The 14585-nt window shown below is 38.3% G+C and overlaps 2 protein-coding genes across 10 annotated transcripts in view; both read left to right on the top strand.

The window, feature by feature from the left end:
* Positions 1-7800, top strand: part of LOC118229874 (phospholipase ABHD3-like) — a 37091-nt gene extending 29291 nt beyond the window's left edge. For all 7 annotated transcript variants that reach the window (XM_035422346.1, XM_035422340.1, XM_035422344.1 and 4 more), the window contains one exon: positions 739-7800. In XM_035422346.1, coding sequence (XP_035278237.1) covers positions 739-944 — 206 coding nt within the window. In that variant the 3' untranslated portion in view covers positions 945-7800. The remainder of the gene's footprint in view (positions 1-738) is intronic.
* A 3207-nt stretch (positions 7801-11007) lies between these two features.
* The window catches only part of prkg3 (protein kinase cGMP-dependent 3), a 43521-nt gene continuing 39943 nt past the window's right edge, over positions 11008-14585 (top strand). For 2 of the 3 annotated variants that reach the window (XR_004765633.1, XM_035421061.1), the window contains exons 1-3: positions 11008-11367; positions 13393-13482; positions 14120-14182. Coding sequence is in view for 2 of the 3 variants with exons in the window: in XM_035421061.1 (XP_035276952.1) it covers positions 13395-13482; positions 14120-14182 (151 nt within the window). In the remaining variant the exon portion in view is untranslated. The remainder of the gene's footprint in view (positions 11368-13392; positions 13483-14119; positions 14183-14585) is intronic. The other variant, XM_035421062.1, reaches the window with a different exon arrangement.

The raw sequence follows: 14585 nt of genomic DNA, 5'->3' as shown, positions 1-14585 counted from the left end.
GGAGATAATGGCACTTAACATAGTCTTTTATGACAGTGACCGTTTCAGTGCAAATCGGATAGATTGGGTGAGCTTTTCTGAATGATGGTAATATGTACTTTTCGGTGAATTATTTGTTGAAAACATGATTCTTTGCATTTGTTTTCCTCTTGAGAGACTTTGACAGACATTTTTGCTATTTTTACCTTTGTAAAAGCGCAACTGGTGTAAAAGCTGTCTAGGTTGTTAATCTCAAATGAAGAAAAAGTCAAATGGGAAGAAGTGGAACATTAATATGGAACCTGTATCGATTGATGTACACCCACTTGGGCTTTGGAAAGTTCCCCATGTCCAACCGGACACTTGATTGCGGCCTTTTGAGATTTGTTATAAATATAAAGGGTTTATGGGATAATCTTCACAGTGCAGTGCTTTTAACAGGGTGTGAACAAACTAATGTGATGCAAAAATGTTTCAAGGTGACATTACTTGGAGAGTCAAGTGGAGATGTCGTTTTATCTCTTCTCTGTTCAATACACTTAATATCCCATCATGCCTTGCTTTGATTCATTTTAAGTGTCCAGGTGTCTGTTATTCTTTTAAGTGTCCATTCTTAACCATTTTTCCCCCTTTTTTGACTTTGCTTTGGTGCTCTGGTTTGGTCTCTTTGGAATGAAATGCTTATATATCTGGGTTGGGTAAATTATGGTGACTGCAGACTCCTGGTCTCCCTCATTGTCCTCCTCCTGTCATCCTCAGCTCTCCCCGTTGCCTTAGCCCAGCGCTTGCCCAATGTTGCGCTGCTGGTTACAGCCCATGGCGGCCACATTGGTTTCCTGGAGGGCCTTTACCCTCGAGGGGAGGGCTACATGGACCGGTTGTTTGGCCAGTTCATCCAGGCAGTGTTTGAACATCCACGGGATCTGAAGTGGGCCTGTGGGATCACGGACAACCCCGCCGATTGACCACTTCCACCAAGGTCTCCTAACCGGTGACCCACCCACTCTAACTTCTATTACGGACATACAGAGATTTTGTACCACTGTAACCACATCACCTCTCATCTCAACCCCTTAACTTTAACAAAACCCTTGAAAAGGGCTAAAAAAGGGTTGTAGATGATGCCTATACATAATCTGACCTCATAACTTACAAATTAATTTTGACCAATGCCTTATTTTTTATGTTAGATTTACTGACCTCCAATTATCATTAAGGCATTTGTCTGATGGGAAACCATTTTGTCATTTCTCCCTTTGGGGTGGAGAATGTTTTGGCTCAGAGATTGAATGTCATGTCACCCTGTATGTAGTTCTGGCAAAGGCTTGTTCTGATTGTTGTTCCAAGAGAAACAATAGTACACCGATTATTGTCACTTAGGTTTTTTATCCGTCCGAAGTTTATTCCTTATTCATTGTCCTATGAAGGGGACAAGCTAAAATGCTAGAGTGAATGCTGAACAACTTATTAGCATTTACTGTGTTCCCTTACACAAACAAAAGTGTCTCCTATACCACTATGGATTGTTGCACGTTGCACTACTGAGCCATGAGATGGGAGACACTCTGCTGTGTGAAGGCTTCCCTGCCCAGGCAATGTTATAGTCTATTAGTCCTTGCCTGGTACTTGGTATAATCTGGACCCACAGTCTGGAATTAATCTTTTGAGCTGATCCATATTCAACCTGTGCAAATTCAAGCTGGCAGGCATGGCTCGATTTGCTTTTATATTGAGCTCTGTTGGCCTCTTGCAACTCAGGGCATATCAAATACCATCATTAACATTGCAATGGGTACCGTTAGCACTTTAGATGCGGCAAACATGAGAGGCTATGAGGAGTGGATTTTATTTCTGATGCTGGCATTTAATTTTTTCCTTCAAAAAGAAGCATATATTTGGTGGCACAGATATGCAGCATTAATGAATGTAGGCGATGACTGGTTTACAAACAGGATAAAACATGGATTTTAATGATATAACATTATTTCTTGCTTTGTGTTTAACAATACAGACATGAATTAAAAGCACATAAATATAGCCTAATCTTGTGGAATTAATGATCAGTTCAAGATTAATCAGGGGTAAATATAATAAATATTTTCATGGTTAAAGAATTCATGGTAAGATTTTAATAACAGCACAGGTCTGTTTCTGTTTTTCTTCTTTTGGTTATATTACTGTTTGCTAAATGGTAGCACCGTCATTTGCTGCAGAAAGAGAGAGAGCGAACCCACACCAGCAAGAAAACATAAAAACAAAAAAATAAACCAGCACCTTCACCCTTCCTCGTCACAGGTTCGAGGAGAAAACAATAGACTAAAACAACAGACAAAAGAAAGTACAGCTTTTCAGCTTTTCAGCTCACTGCTCATAGCTGGCCAGCCTTTCATGTTGAGTGCATTATACATACATTTTCATCTTCAATATACATTTTATGCAGTTAGGCCTATTTGTTGACAGGGTTCCCTGCATTTGTCTATTCTGTGGTTTACTGGAATGTCTTTGTGGTCAAATTCTGAAGTGATAGTTGCTGATGTAATGATTAGCCTGCAGTTTGATTTTAATCGTGCTAGCACCAGAAATGAAATGGGTCTTTTTATAGACCAGGCCTTGCCAGCTCGGGTCAGATTTGAACATGTGAAAAAAGTCCAGCATGTCCTGCACTGGTCAAATGTGCCAGTGCAAAAGGGTTTCTGGTGCCAAAACTAGGGGCCCTGCTTAGAAGCTACAATATGTAGACACATTTATGAAGAGGTTTTGAAGAGATTTTTGAAGTTAAAGTGCTTGTTTTTTTTGTTTGGTGCAGTGTGAATCATGAAGTATATTCCGATGTAATGTACATCAGATTATTGTGTGATGATTCTATTAAGGGTGCTACACAAGAATGTAATAATTGGTCCTGCCTATGAGATCCTAAGATTGAACTATCCTAGGGATCATGAAGCAATTTGGGACACAAATTCAATGCCCCAAAATAGTAGACTTTCTGTAAACTAATGGTGTACATACAGAGTATTAGTCTATATGATAATTGATTAAATTATAATTGGCTTATTGGAGCTTTGGTACAGCGTAGTTTTTTAATTGCTAAATTATCAGTAACGCCTCCTGCCACCAGTTTGTCTCCACCATGTGACCTACAAGGATTTAAACTTGTATTTCAATAATTATCCTCTAGGGTTCCCCATAGGCACTACGATGGCACAATTAAGTGATTATTCATACAATTTCTAGAGTTTCTGATTGAGACATTTATAAACTAGTTGGTCTAATATGGAGAGTGTCAGGAAGGAAAGTGAACATGGATGGAAGTTTAAATGCTATGAAAAGCATGTCTTTAGGCCAGTTGTCCTAACCTTTGGTCCTGGAGAGCTGCAGGGTCTGACAGCTTTTGTTGTTACTCAGAACTTGATTAGCAGCACAGCAATTGATCAGTTAAAGCAGCTGCTTACACAATTGACTTGGGTCATCTGGTTTCTTGGGTCTGAATTTGTCGCTGACCTTAAAGGTGCAATATGCAAGTTTATTTTGGATCTCTTTTGTTCACATTTGGTTACATTTTTTCACATCCCAACAAATATCAATAAAGTATAAGCTCTAAGAAAAAAATCTGGTCTCTCTGACTGCCCCAGGCTTTAAATTTCACAATGCCTCAATCTTAACAATCAATCAGGACAACTTTCTACAAGGAGGCCAATCAGGACAGCTCTCTGCCTGTTAATGTTGCATGTTCACAGCGCTGTCGGAGCAGAGATATACAGAGATGGTGTATATCTCTATGACTAGCTAGTTCCCTGAAAAACGAAGCAAAAATGGCGGAGAAAAATCTGCCAGAATGACCAGTTTCGCCTTTGTCTACAGTGGCGTATGCTGATTTAAAGGATTAACATGGTGGTTGAATGTGACACTTGCCAGTTGTCTTTAGGCAACACCAAAACAAATGTGCATATTTTTTTTTATTATTCAGTCATTTAAATGTATTTTAAAACATATTTTTCTAAGCCTAAATTTCCCACTTTAAAAGTTCACGCGAGCAACCAGGAACAACAAGACCAGTAAATGAGCTTCAAAAACGATGTCTGGTTTTGGCCGCTTGGTCCAGTCAGATTTCTTTACGGGGCATGGAAAGGGGAGTGGTTACTGTACGTGTGACGCACCAAGTCGAGAATATTCTCAACCGGTTGAAAATAGGATGACAAATTTAAAACGCATATTTCTCCAAAAATAAAGAACTGACATATTTAATACTTTACTCATCGTGTTTCTTCAATGCCTCTTGTGCAAATAGCACATAAAACTGAGAAAGTGTGAAAACCACCATGTTACTCCTTTAAAAAACTGAGAAAAGAAAGACTATCGAAGAAAAGAAGGGGAAAAAAAAGGAATTAAACCAAGTGAGAGACCAAGACTCAAGTGAACATCAGTTCGGCTTTTCAGCGAGAACTGAGGGACTTTAAGGATTTCAAAAATTATGCTGAGCTTGCAGTATTTCTGCTGGACAGGTCATTATCTTGCTTGTTTTGTTTCTGTTGGAATTTGTTATCGCCCTAAACTGTGTAGCCAGCGTAGCTAGAAAATGTTCGATGATTTATTTAGCCCCCTGTTACAGCTATGCTGTACATTAGGTGTTATCTTGTAGCTTATCTGTAGCAAGCTAGCTATGTTTAAAGCTGCCTATGCTGTTCAAGCAAAAAAAAAAAAAAAATATTGCACACTCCAGTTCCAGATGCATTTAGCAATGTTTATTTTGCCTGTAACTTCATCTGGGTCTCAAACAAGCAAAAGCTTGTGCTCATTGTTTACATTCATTATGGTGACATTTTGTCTTTTATTTTTCTACCTGTGAATGAGGCATGTTGTGCTTAACTCTCTCTACTTTACTTTTCAAAGCTCTTGTCCTCTCTCTAGTACTCAAATGATAGGCAACGCACCTGCATTTGTTTGGAGGGCGGGGCTACGGAGGGAGCAAAGGGTAGGGGGTGAACTTTTTTTCAGAATCTAACTGTCTCTTGCTCATTTCTCCAAACATAGATACTGCACCTTTAAGGAACAAAACATCAGACTCTGGCTGTCCAGGACCAGAATTGAGTATGACTGCTGTAAAAAGAAAAATGCATCATATAAAGTATTTTTGGCTGGACTGCAACAGCGAATGTCTGTGACTGAGTGACTGAATGATGTGAATATGTCCAGCCATATACTAGATTTTGACCTGGTCTTATTTCTTATCCAAAAGTGATGGTGTGGGTGCAGGTTTTTGTTTTAGGCCAGCACTACGACACCTGATTCTGCTTGACGTCTTGCTGATTAGTTAATTAGTTCAATCATTAATTAAGTTTTTTCATTGAACTATTTTTTGCAAGTTAAATGTTATATAACTGCTCTCATTTTTAATGTGGGCATTTCCCACTGCTTCTAACAAAACTTATACCCCTGTTCAGCTTTTAGAAGTACTACAGCTGTGGTACGGGTGTAAGTAATCAAACTGAATTTAACGTGTCTCACTTGTAAACAATCCTGTCACTTATCGTCTGTGTTTAATTAGTGGCAATTACTTTATCAACATAGATTATTGAGGTGGTGCAAATAGAATAATTGTTTGAGAAGGCGCTAGACAAATAAGCTGTCACAACCTCTAGCTGGTGGAGGACTGAAGTTACCATGCGGGACAACAAGGGAGACAAACTGGTGGCCCTACTTATGACAGAGCAGGAGAGGAATGGGGACTGTTAGTGGGTCCCAGAGACAAATCAGACACTGGATTATGATTGGACTCTTACCGTGTTGTATTTAGAGTGTTTGGTGTTTTTGTAAATTACTAAGGACAATGTAGACCCTTTTATGATGGTTGATAAGAATGTGTATGTAATTGAGTGTGTGTGATGGGATCAAATTCTGGATTCAATCAACATTTGACTTTAACTTACAGAAATAAATGCAGATTTAACAGAATAGTTTGTTGGGTTCTAAATCTAAATTATTCAATCTAAAATGATTTTACCAAATTATATTTATTTGTCAGTTAATATTAAGGGCAGACATTGATTGAATCCAGATTTGGAAATGGTTGAAACTGTGGTGTGGCTGATGATTACTGGACAGACTTGGAACTACTGTGTTAAGCTTAGAGTTTTTTTCTGCTCTCCAAAATTGATTGATTGATTTATTTATTTATTTGGTGCCCAGCATAGGGTTAAACATGTCCAATTCCCACCCAAATTTTGAGTAGCCAGTTGTCTGCAAGTGCAGTTGTGTTCACTCCACTGCCGATTTGGGGGATAACCATGGTTCTCCTCCAAAACGTGGTCTCACCAGCTTCTTTTTGTGGCATTACAGACTTCTTTTTTGTCCACCGGGTAAAAATGGCCACATTTAGAATTTCAGCTATGATACTTTCTGATTGTAAGTGTGTTTTCAACAAGAGGTGATCACCCCAATGCTGAATGGCATAAACAGGGTTGCATAATTTCTGAAGTAATTATTATTAATGTTGAAAAACAATCAGTGATTGCTACATGGCTATGAACTATGAAAAGCCTAAAGGAAATATTTATACCCATGGTGGAAATGCCCATGGACAAATGTTCAAATTTCATATTGAAGCTGTTAACAAACTATTGTAAAAGATACATACTGTGTTTTGCTGTTGTGGTCCAATTTGTTATTTGAGCTTGGCTTATATATTTTTATTGTACCAATACCACTGAAATGAATTCTGTTAAATGGGACTGCTGCTGCATGACAATAATGATGGTGAGATGCAGTTTTAAAAAAAATCAAACTTACAGTGATGTTTTTAAGTATGTGAAACATATGCACAAATACCAGTTGTCAACTTTAATGTTTATTTTTTCATCAGATGTACAATGCCTTATGGAGGCACAGTATTCACTCAAGTTTAAACTTACTCTACTGTACATGATATTATATATTTGTATTGTGTAGTTTAAGCCCTATTAAGGTTTTTAAAATGTTTTTTTTTTAAATTATTTTTTCTTTTCTCATTTTTAAGAATATCTACATGAGTACATATTTGTCATGGTTGACTGACTGAAGTAAACATGCATTAGTATTTTCAGCATTTTATTCGATGGCTGATTCTAGCTCTGAAAATGGATGGATGCATACCCAGGCAAAAATTCACATTGAGAATATAAGGAATCATGCAATCATGATTCTGTTGAAAATTACAGTGTTCTGTTAATTGAAAATATATTTTAAAATTCAACTTTTGCAGTTTGTTTCCACATGCCAAGGGTATTTTCCAGCAAACCAGCAGCATTAATCTTGAACAACAGTGTAAACTGGATTAACAGTGTTGTATTTCCTTGATGCTGCATTCAAAATTGATGTACTTCATTTTAAGCTCAGTAAAGAACATGAAATACATCAAATTAGTTTTGTTAGCAGACTTGACAAGAAAGGCCTCATCGGATGTAAGCTAGATCACTTAATATTGTTCATTTACAGACGTGTACATCCCGTTGATGGATAGAAGTTTTTGGATAGAATAAATGTCAGAAGTAATCTAACACTTGTACTATGACTTTGAAAAAGCAGTAAAGAGAAGTGGACAGGTTTTAGTTTAGGGTGATGCTGATGCAAAGGTTTGACTGCCACCTAGTGGTGATATAGGATACTAACACTTAATTCCTTGCAGAACAGCTTCCAGCTTATGGGGACCATTCTTCCAAACATTTCACACTTTTGTTGATTGTAATTTCATTTGCGTCTATTTTTCCTTGCTTAGTTCAAAAGGAATTAATGATTTTGCTGTTTAAAAAAATTAAAGACTAGATTGAAGTATTGACTGAAATGCTATTTTTTGTGTTGAAATTGATTGTGCGTGTCTACTGATTATGATGATCTAACAATGCTTATGCCTTGTATTGGCAAGTACACTTCAATTTTTTAACCTTAATTTGGGCATAAAGGCCATTAATAGCCTGGGAACGGATTGTCCCACATAATATACCAATACGCTGTAATTGTTGAAAGTTGTATGTGATGTTTTTGGAACAAAATGACTGCACTACAAATGTTTAAATGACACTGCAAAGACATTCACTCTGATACTGACCACTATTACTGTCTGGTTCTGTGTAGTGGTAGTAATCCATTTATAAACAAATATTGAACTTTCCAGTCTGAGTTCTGAGTTTAATTAACATTTTAATTAGTTTGCCTTCATTTTACACTGTAAAATATAACTAAAAACAAACTGTACTACAATACAGGAAAAACAGATAACAACAATCAAATGCATTCAGTGTGTATTTTTTCTTTGGTGAATGAGTGTAAATCAGCACAATAATTTAAAAACGAAATACATACTCAAATTAATGTGTATGTTTGTTTGCATATGAAGAGTTTACAACAATCACGTGCCTTGTATTAAAACAAAATTATATTATACATGGCATTACAATCTGTGGCGACCCCTCTCCAGAGGTGGAAAACTTAGGTGATTGGAACAAAATACTGGATAGGACTTTTTCTTTCTGAACTTGTATTTTCCACCTCTGTCCCTCTCCAACCCTTCATCCTGCACTGCCTGCATCTGTCCACCAGGGCTCAGCAAGCTTCCTGCCAGGCTTCATGAGTGGTGGGAGGTAATTAATGTGTGCTTAACACTATTACATTATGCACTGTAAGTGCAAAATTGACCAAAGCTTCCTTTGCAGTGGATGATGATGAGCAACAACACCCACATAACATGTAGGCTATTCAGTTGTGGATCTTGCATGCCTTTATTTTCAATTACAACAGGGGCTTTGATTCCTGGTCCATCCCTCTCTGATATACAGTTTGTGCATTTTTTTACCTTGCAGTATTTCTTTTGGTAAGGCCTTTTGTTAGAAAAAAATATTTTTTAAAGTCTCCCAAAAATGCACTTCCCTCTAAACTTAAAACCCCCAGAATCCCCTTTAAGAGACCTACATGTACACACATCCTATAAAATTAAAAATTATTTTCAATTGCAACCACATTTTTAGTTGGAGAAAAGATACCTTTGAAGAAAATGTGACGAAAAACAATGACGTACACACCAAGAGACGTAGTGCAGGTCTGTTTAGCTTCAGACTGACACCAGTTTGACTCTGGGGTGTGGACATTAGTGGGTTTTTATGGAGCTTCGGAAACAAAGGCAGAACTGCAGGTGGGGAAAACCTGAGGGGGGAGCAAAGGTCAGGGTGCCCTGCTGTAATCTCCGTTCTGATAGTGGGTTGCGCAACCTGCTGCACTGCTGCCGAGCTGAGCTTACCGCATTGCAGATTACCTGAAAAGGGTAGGCAGTCATGGCCCTGCAGTGCCCGAAATGTCTACAGTTTTTGTTCTATCCAAACCACATACTAGAATTAATAATTAGGCTTAATGAATGCAGGCGGCCATGTGCTGCACTGCTCAGATTCGTATCTCTCACTTACCATAAGAAGAATAATTTGATCGTATTAAAAATGAATACATTACTAGAGCACAAATAATTAAACTGGCAGTATCTCTACATGATTTTATAAAAGACACCACCAAAAACATAAGCCAGAGGTTGTCAAAGAATTTTGTCATCAAAATGGCAAGCCACAATCATCCTTGGACTGGTCCAAAAATGTTAACATTTCTGGCACTCCATAACCGGGTTTGCGTATTTTAGATCTAAAATAAGATTTCACGATCACATGGACACCCACCGTGATCAGCCAGTTTCTTCACACCTGCTGGGATAAGCTGGGAGGCCTGTGTCATGAAATTCTGAGATGAAATCATTGGAGGGGAAGCAAAATATTCAATATGCAAAGCAGCTCTCCAGCATGACCTTTCCTTTGGCCTTGACTGTTTGACTCTGTTTTGTCTCCCAGATCTGCTATGCGACTATTGTGCTCTACGGCAGGTACTCTAGCTAGGTAAGGGCTTACTTTTTAAAGCTTCTGAGGACTGCTTCATATTCACATTTTGAAATGAATTGTTGAGGTGTGAGCTAAGGGTTTAACTTCGGATTCTTTTTTTTTTTCTTGCATTCTCTCAAAATTGAACTCCTTATGATATTCATATGTATTAGGCATTGATACTTTAATGAGAAATTCAACATTTTCCATATAATTATTCACTTATAATTGACATTGTTTATTAAACTGAACACTGCAATTGTCTGTCTTGTTTCTTAGTGTGAGACAAAACTCAACATGCAGCCCATGCATAATAATTTAGTTGGACATTGATTAACCTCAGAGGAATTAACAATTAACTAAAGTAATAAAACACATTCTCTGGCACTATTTTAACCTTTTGACGTTATTACTTCCATTGTGAAGTAGCACTAGCAACTTCGTCACTTAAAAACAAAATAATTAACCTTTATTTTGTCTGTTACGGAGCAGTGTTTAGCATTATGTCATTCGTAAAAGTAAGTAATAAGTTCAAGTTCAAAAGTAATAATAGAAATTATTTTTGGACATATTCATCTCTGTCACCCATGCATTGTGCAGAAAGATGAATCTCCCAGATTAAGCATTTTATTACTGCCCCTCAGTAAAGTCTTTGTAACCAATTTAAAGAAAATAATCTTGCAAATACTGGATGGCAACCATGTCAATTTCTACCCAGCACAGCTCTCATTTATCATAAGGTCTGTCTCTTGCAGAAAATACAACGAAAGTTGTACGAGAAAGTAAGAGAGATATATGGTATAGCTTGAGAGATTGGAGTCTGGAAAAGCACAAAATACATAGATCAGGACTGACAGGGAGGAGCAAAATTTCAACACAGGTCTCAACTGTGTCCCCCCCCCCCCCCCCCCAAAACCTACAACGATACATGTGATGCTGTTCAAGGCAAGACTTGGAGATCAAACAGTTGTTAAAGGGACCCCACCCCCATTCCCCCTCTCTGGTGACCTCCCGACTCCTTCATTCCCACCTGGTGAAGTGGGAGGGGCTGGGGAGGCTGGGCTGGTTAATATTCCATTGGTTTCAGAGGACGACGGGAAAAACGATAGACGGAACTGGGCCATTAAAAAGAGGAGGTAAAGTCTGATACTGTGTGTGTGCGTGTGAGAGAGAGAAAGACAGAAACAGAGCATGTGTGTCTGAGCTGTGTGTAACTGATAGCTGGAGGACATACAAGGACCAGTATCATATTGTTGGCTCTACTCAGCTGCGTTGGGATTACAGTCTACATTCTTACCTACCTTGCGTGGCCAGGTGTATAGTGGAGATCCACAGCCCCATGTGAATACTGCCATCATCAGATTTTCCCTCTTCCCCCCCCTCCTCTCGATTCCCTGTCTAACTTGGCCAGGTGAGTGCGAACACAAACCTCCATTGCCTTCAGACTTCACTCCCTGGCGTTTGGATTCTTGAAGTCCAAAGGTGACCTGCCTTTTCGGATCAGGTGAGCTACAGCTGGTTTTGGTCTGCAGGAGTCTGTCCTTGTCATGTTTGGCTTGCAGAAAAATTCATGTAATTTCAGAAGCCATTGTGAGCTATGGTTGGCTTTTATTCTAACCTCTTCTGGTGTGTATTTTAGGAAAGAGTCCTGAATACCCTGAATGAGAAGCTGATATTACCCTCTGAATATATACAAGGGAATGTTTTTTTAATTTGTTTTTAGTTTGCCGTTTTTGAGCACTGTGGCATTGCACAGGAGATATAACTTTTTGTTTGCTATACCTGTGTATCTGCGTGTTTATGCAAGGTCAGAGAGTACACAAGTTAATATTGCTAAGGAGTGAGAGTCAGGTCGTTATTTCTGTTGAAAATTTGTTGTGCCAAATCTTGGTTCTGTATAGCTATACTTTTAGCAGATGGTGTACCTACCCTCAAAATTTTATTTAGGAAATAATTATATTCTTAACTACATATTATACAATATGGCAACTGACAATTATGTTTGAAACTAGCAGCTCTAGTGCTCAGCTCTATTATGCTGAGCTGAGGCTGCCTCTTACAAACACCATCCTTTTATTTTCTTTGGATTGCAGCAGGGACTTTGTGACCTCCCTTGATTTTGCGAGTAATCTGTGCAGTGTTCAATGTTCAGGGTGAAAGGACAGTAATTGGCATCACGTGTGAAACAGGAAGTATGGTCTGGTCTGGGTTTGTCAACAGTGGTGCCTTGCTCTGTAGATCCTGGCTATTACACAAATTTTGAAATCAGAAAGACTTGGTATTGTTACTGGATGCTACATTTAGGATTGCTGAGGGAATCTGTATGTTAACTAATGTACCATAGTTACTGCCAGTACCCATCAGTGGTTTGATTTTAGTCTGTATGCCAGTCAAAAAAATGGATAATGAGTCACAAAGACTTTAAAATACCATTTCTAATAGAGGCAACATTTTATACAGCGTGATCTATTAGTCTATAATCTATTAGTCTAATCAGTCTATATATTTGTAAAATCTCCATCTGAACATTCTGGAAACTATTTGTATGTCCATCTACACTAAAAGGCAGCCAAAAACTATTTGTTCATTTATTCACATCTAACATGAAAACATGCAGTGAATATAATTAGAGATCACAAAGAGGTGTTAAGCAGGATGCCTTCTTTTCGTGATCAAAGACCACCACTTTTGCTGATCTGAGTGTTCACATTCATTTTTCTCTGTCCTGTTAAAAATGTCTGGGTTAATACATATAGTTAAACTGCATTTTAAAAGCATTTTAAGACCTGGTAAACAAATGTAAATGAGAGGATGTGTCTGGCTATAGTTTATTTTAATATTGCATCAGTCTAAACAGTACGCAGGAGGGTTACTGCTCCCTGTAGAGTCATAGGATCTAATTATTTCCGTGTTGGGTTGCATCACATTTGGCCTGTGGTTAGGCAGTCTTTGTAGAAACAAATGTGTCAATATGCATGGTATCTCCAGCAGTCTTGGTTGATTTGCATTATTCATTGAGAGACCCCACTGAGCAGGGCAACACACATTTATCTGAAAGCTTCACTGTACTGCTTCCTTCAGACTCATGATGGGAAATCTAGTAATGCCTCAATGTGCAAATTGTGTGTTTTCTGATTTTAAAAGTAAGAATTTCCAACAGACATAAAAATAGTTTTTCAGTGGTTACTGTGAGTGTGTGTGTGTGTGTGTGTGTGTGTGTGTGTGTGTGCTCGCACTTATTAAATAACTTTACATATTAAATAACTACATACTCTATACTGACATTGAAGTGGGTATTATTTTTATTGCAGTTATTTTCTACAATTTCTATGTAAATGGCTTTCTCATGTATCCATAAAATGCCTCCCCCAACCCCTGCATGGTGCACATATAAGTAGCTCTATTAGACAGCATTGTTTGTATGCTTGTATGTCCAAGTGTGTACCTGCTGCTGCAGCTGGAGAAGCTATGTGTGTGGGTATGCGTATCTGTGTGCGCATGTGTGTGTAACTGCTCTCTGTCGCTCCAGTCATGGAGGAACTCGTACAGAACCTGCGACTGCAGCTGGAGAAGCAGTGTGCACTGAATAAGGAGCTGCATAGTCAAAATCAGGATCTGGGTAAGGCAGCCCCTCACTGTCCCACCTCTTCTGCTGTCCTGAAGCACAATATCATTACACTAGCACTCTTCATCTCAGTTTTTTTTTTAAAGTCTTATGTTAAAAACAGTGATGGTCCAACACCCTGACATGAATTGTTTTTTTCACTGCCACTATTTCCCATAATATAAAATTAAATATTCGCATTTATGTACTTTATACTTCATAACATACATATACATTCATGTCTTCATAAAACATAAATCATCCAAAGGATTCCAAGTTCCGGCAGTGGTCTCAAATGAAGAAATATTTGTTTTATGATGTATATTGTAAATTATCTTTTTCTGATTTACCACGCCAGCACATGTGTGTGGTTAGCATCTGCATGTAAAGCCACAGTACATCATAGTTTCATAATTTAATCCTAACACAGCATCAGATATCACCTTTGTCATTACTGGTATCCACTAGTTATGCTCCCACCTCACTAAAAAAAATCCATTAATGAGACTGTGAATTTGGGCTGATATTAATTAAACTGTAGCTGAAGAACATTATTTAATTTCAATAACATTATGCTCGAGTTTGCTGTGTTTGGCCATATCATTCATTGTGGAATTAGAAAATATTAACTTAAACTGCTCTCTTTCCCCAGAGAAACGTTTAGAGGAGAAAGAATGGTTGCTCAAAAACCTACAGAGTCGGTTTGACCAGCTGGGTAAGGGTAATTACAAAATGAGTTCAAAGGAATATATGACATATGGGTGTAACCCATGGGTTTCAAACCACTGGTCCTGTTGTGCTGCAGTCTTGGCTGATTTTTGTTTTCACCCTTAAAATGAGCAACCAATTCAGACACAAGAAACTAGGTGAGGTGTGATTACTGTGTGCCCAACTGCTTTAATTGATCTATCAGTGTTGAGTAAATGCTGCGTAACAAAGCGCAACCTGTGGCTCTCCAGGACCAGGGTCACAGACCCCTGGTGTAGTACATCATTGGCACTGCTGACAACATCCTGTTGCTCTCCACCAACACTTAAAAGGCCACTCCTCCAGCCAGTATAACTATTCATTGTGTTGCCCACATTCAGAATAATGTTTTTTTCTTTTCTGATGTACCA

The sequence above is a fragment of the Anguilla anguilla genome, chromosome 6 (genome assembly GCF_013347855.1).
Source record: "Anguilla anguilla isolate fAngAng1 chromosome 6, fAngAng1.pri, whole genome shotgun sequence".
In the NCBI taxonomy this organism is placed as follows: domain Eukaryota; kingdom Metazoa; phylum Chordata; class Actinopteri; order Anguilliformes; family Anguillidae; genus Anguilla; species Anguilla anguilla.
Note: the sequence above shows the minus strand (reverse complement) of the source record. Positions and strands in the feature narration are given on the sequence as shown.